Genomic DNA, 3,459 nt, shown 5'->3' with positions numbered 1-3,459 from the left:
CTAGCTAGTAAAATTCAAAACATGCACAAAAGTTTGTTCAACATCAAATTTTGTCAACCAATAGTGGTTATCAATCATAAAAATCAAATAAGTACGCTTAACACAATAAATTAATGCCAAATTGTACCTGGATGCAAATTGTACAACCAAAGATAGTATAGTTGCTAATTAAATAATTAAGAGTTGACATTTTAAAGGTATATACCCACTATATGCCGGAGATTATACTGGTGATTTTTTCAAATCAAGTTCTTATATAAAATAAACCAAGATCCAAAATCCATATCCTCTAACTTCAACCTCCTCTTTCAGTATCAGTTTCATCTTCAAATTCGTCGGAAATTTCAGGTTCATTTTTTTCCCCACATTCCCCTTTAATTCGTTATAAACACAGATCAAGTTCGGAATTCTTAGAAAAAATATGCATATTTACTACTAGCTGCTATTTATTCAGTATATTTAAGTTTCTTATTTGGTTTTAATTATCGTAATAAAAATGTACCATTCTTTATTTACACTTTTAATTTATGGAAAAATTGCTTTTTTGGTCCTGTATGTTTGTCACTTTGCAATTTTGGTCCTTTATATTTTCAGATTGCAGTTTTAGTCCGCTATCTTTATTTTTTTGGCAATTTTAGTCATTTTTCCGATATGGCGTTGACGTGGCACCAATTCAATGCTGATGTGGAGCTGACGTGTACAGTGACACGTCATTATTTTCGAAGAAAAAGGACCGAAATTGCCAAAAATCGAAACATACATGACTAAAACTGAAATGTGAAAACATAAAGGACCAAAATCGCAAAGTGACAAACATGCAGGACTAAATTTGCAATTTTTCCTTAATTTATTACTGCTGAGTATATTGAATTTGCATTCTCTCTTACATTATGGTGTGCTATATATCTATCCCATGCATGGTATTCGATGATATATTAATTAGTTTTCACAAAAATATTTATGAAACCGTCTACCGAGTCAATTTGGTGAAACAAATATCTTATTACAGATCCACAAAACAGTGAGACCTTCTTCTCCTTGTTATAATTTCTTGTTCATCAAATTGAGAAACTTTAGCTAGCTAGGGAATATTTATTTTATAGTTTTTAAATGTTACAATACGATTATTTATTAATGTTTTCTTTGATTTATATAGTATGAATTTTTTTGTTTATTTTCCGGAAAAAGACGTGGTGTGGATTCTTATAATGCATTATAGATGAAACTCCCTCATCAAAATCAGTTTTACCTTACAACACATGTTATATATGGGCTTAGCTTGACTGAGTATATTTGAACATTTTTTTATTAGTAAATAGCTTGAATTATGATAAATATCCTTGTCAAACACTTGATGATCACTTGTAAGAAGTTTATAACATTAATCCTTTATGTTTTCAGATAGAGGATAAAAAAAAAGTGTATTGTTGGAAAGAGAAATCAAAGAATCATGGGTGGAGAGCAATTACAAGTGCTAACGGCACTTGATGTAGCCAAGACTCAACTCTACCATTTCAAAGCAATTGTGATAGCCGGAATGGGATTCTTCACCGATGCATACGACTTGTTCATCATTTCTTTGGTCGTAAAGCTTTTAGGCCGCATCTACTACAGCAAGCCGGGGGCTCCGAAACCGGGGATCTTGCCACCGGGGGTGTCGGCCTCGGTCACGGGCGTGGCCCTCGTTGGAACCCTATTCGGGCAGCTCTTTTTCGGTTGGCTCGGGGATAAGATGGGGAGGAAGAAAGTGTACGGGATCACCCTTCTTCTCATGGTCCTCTGCTCCCTTGCTTCGGGATTATCCTTCGGCTCCCAACCAAAGGGTGTCCTCACCACCCTTTGTTTCTTCAGGTTTTGGCTCGGGTTCGGCGTCGGAGGCGACTACCCTCTCTCCGCCACCATAATGTCGGAGTACGCCAATAAGAAGACCCGCGGGGCCTTCATCGCCGCCGTGTTCGCCATGCAGGGCGTCGGGATTTTGTTCAGTGGGTTCGTTTCTTTGGTGGTTTCAGCCGCATTTGATCACAGATTCAAAGCTCCTTCCTACCAAAGTAACCCCGCTGCCTCTGTTCCGTCGCAATCTGATTACTTATGGAGGATTGTGTTGATGTTTGGAGCCATTCCGGCGGCGCTGACGTACTACTGGCGGATGAAGATGCCCGAGACTGCGCGTTACACGGCGCTGGTGGCGAAAAACGCGAAACAGGCGGCGCAGGACATGGGAAAAGTGCTGCATGCAGATATAGAAGCTGAGGAAGAAATGGTGCAGAGAATTTCAGTGACGAAATCCAACAATTTCGGATTGTTCTCGAGAGAATTCGTTAGACGCCACGGGCTGCATTTGTTCGGAACAACCACCACCTGGTTTTTACTGGATATTGCATTCTACAGCCAAAACCTCTTCCAGAAAGACGTCCTCTCCGACCTCGGATGGATCCCCAAACCCGAAACAATGAGCGCCATAGGCGAAGTGTATCGAATCGCTAGAGCACAAACATTGATCGCCCTGTGCGGTACCGTGCCAGGCTACTGGTTCACCGTCGCATTGATCGATATCATGGGGCGATTCGCTATACAGTTGATGGGATTTTTCTTCATGACAGTTTTCATGTTTGCAATAGGGATTCCTTATAGTCACTGGAGACTGCCCGGGAACCATGTCGGATTCGTGGTCATGTATGGACTGACATTTTTCTTCGCAAACTTCGGGCCTAATGCAACCACATTCGTCGTGCCGGCTGAGATCTTCCCAGCCAGGTTGAGGTCCACGTGCCATGGAATATCCGCTGCTGCTGGAAAAGCCGGCGCCATCGTAGGAGCCTTCGGGTTCCTGTACGCTGCGCAGGATCCACACACACCAAGTGCGGGATACCCACCGGGGATCGGAGTCAAGAAGTCGCTCATCATACTCGGTGCGATCAATGCCCTGGGAATGCTTTGCACGTTGGCCGTGCCGGAGGCGAAGGGGAAGTCGCTGGAGGAAGCCTCCAAGGAGACCATTGATGATCAAGTAGATGATGATGCTGCACAAGTTTGATTCCAAATATGTACGTTTATGTGGTTTTTTTGGCTTCTTGTGTTCCTTTTTCTTGTTTCATTTCATTTTTTTGTCGTGTAAAACGAATAAAAGTCGTGCTGTACTTGGTTTGGAATTAGCATGCATGATTCCAAGGCAATCATGTTATATAGTGTTTTCTTGTGATATATGATTCTGAATTTTGGATATATGTTCGTTTCTTTGGGTGTGAAATCTGGGCAGAAAATTTGGAATTTTGTAACTTGGTTTTGCAAGAGTTATTTTATATATATTTAGTCAAAACAATAAAAATAATGTAGAACGGATTGTATGCTGTTTTACCAGAAGTTATAGCTGACATTACAAAAAAACTTTGAGTTTAGCCACGGCCAAAATCGTGGCTAAAACCGTGGCTAAATTGATTTACCCAGTGTTTTAGCCAC

At 40.7% G+C, this 3,459-nt stretch overlaps 1 protein-coding gene across 1 annotated transcript; it reads left to right on the top strand.

Moving 5' to 3' along the window:
- The first annotated feature begins 259 nt into the window (after nt 1-259).
- On the top strand, nt 260-3,250 carry LOC140890539 (probable inorganic phosphate transporter 1-3). The gene is made up of 2 exons (XM_073298407.1): nt 260-348; nt 1,402-3,250. Exon 2 carries the CDS (start codon nt 1,451-1,453, stop codon nt 3,035-3,037), a length of 1,587 nt encoding a protein of 528 aa, XP_073154508.1. The 5' UTR covers nt 260-348; nt 1,402-1,450; the 3' UTR covers nt 3,038-3,250.
- Nucleotides 3,251-3,459: the final 209 nt, after the last annotated feature.

This window comes from Henckelia pumila, chromosome 1 (assembly GCF_033568475.1).
Source record: "Henckelia pumila isolate YLH828 chromosome 1, ASM3356847v2, whole genome shotgun sequence".
Lineage (NCBI taxonomy): Eukaryota > Viridiplantae > Streptophyta > Magnoliopsida > Lamiales > Gesneriaceae > Henckelia > Henckelia pumila.
This window is presented reverse-complemented; position numbering and strand designations above follow the sequence as displayed.

Bases quoted from the DNA above. Each gene is read 5' to 3' on its own strand.
- LOC140890539 (XM_073298407.1), top strand. From the start codon at position 1,451: ATGGGTGGAGAGCAATTACAAGTGCTAACGGCACTTGATGTAGCCAAG.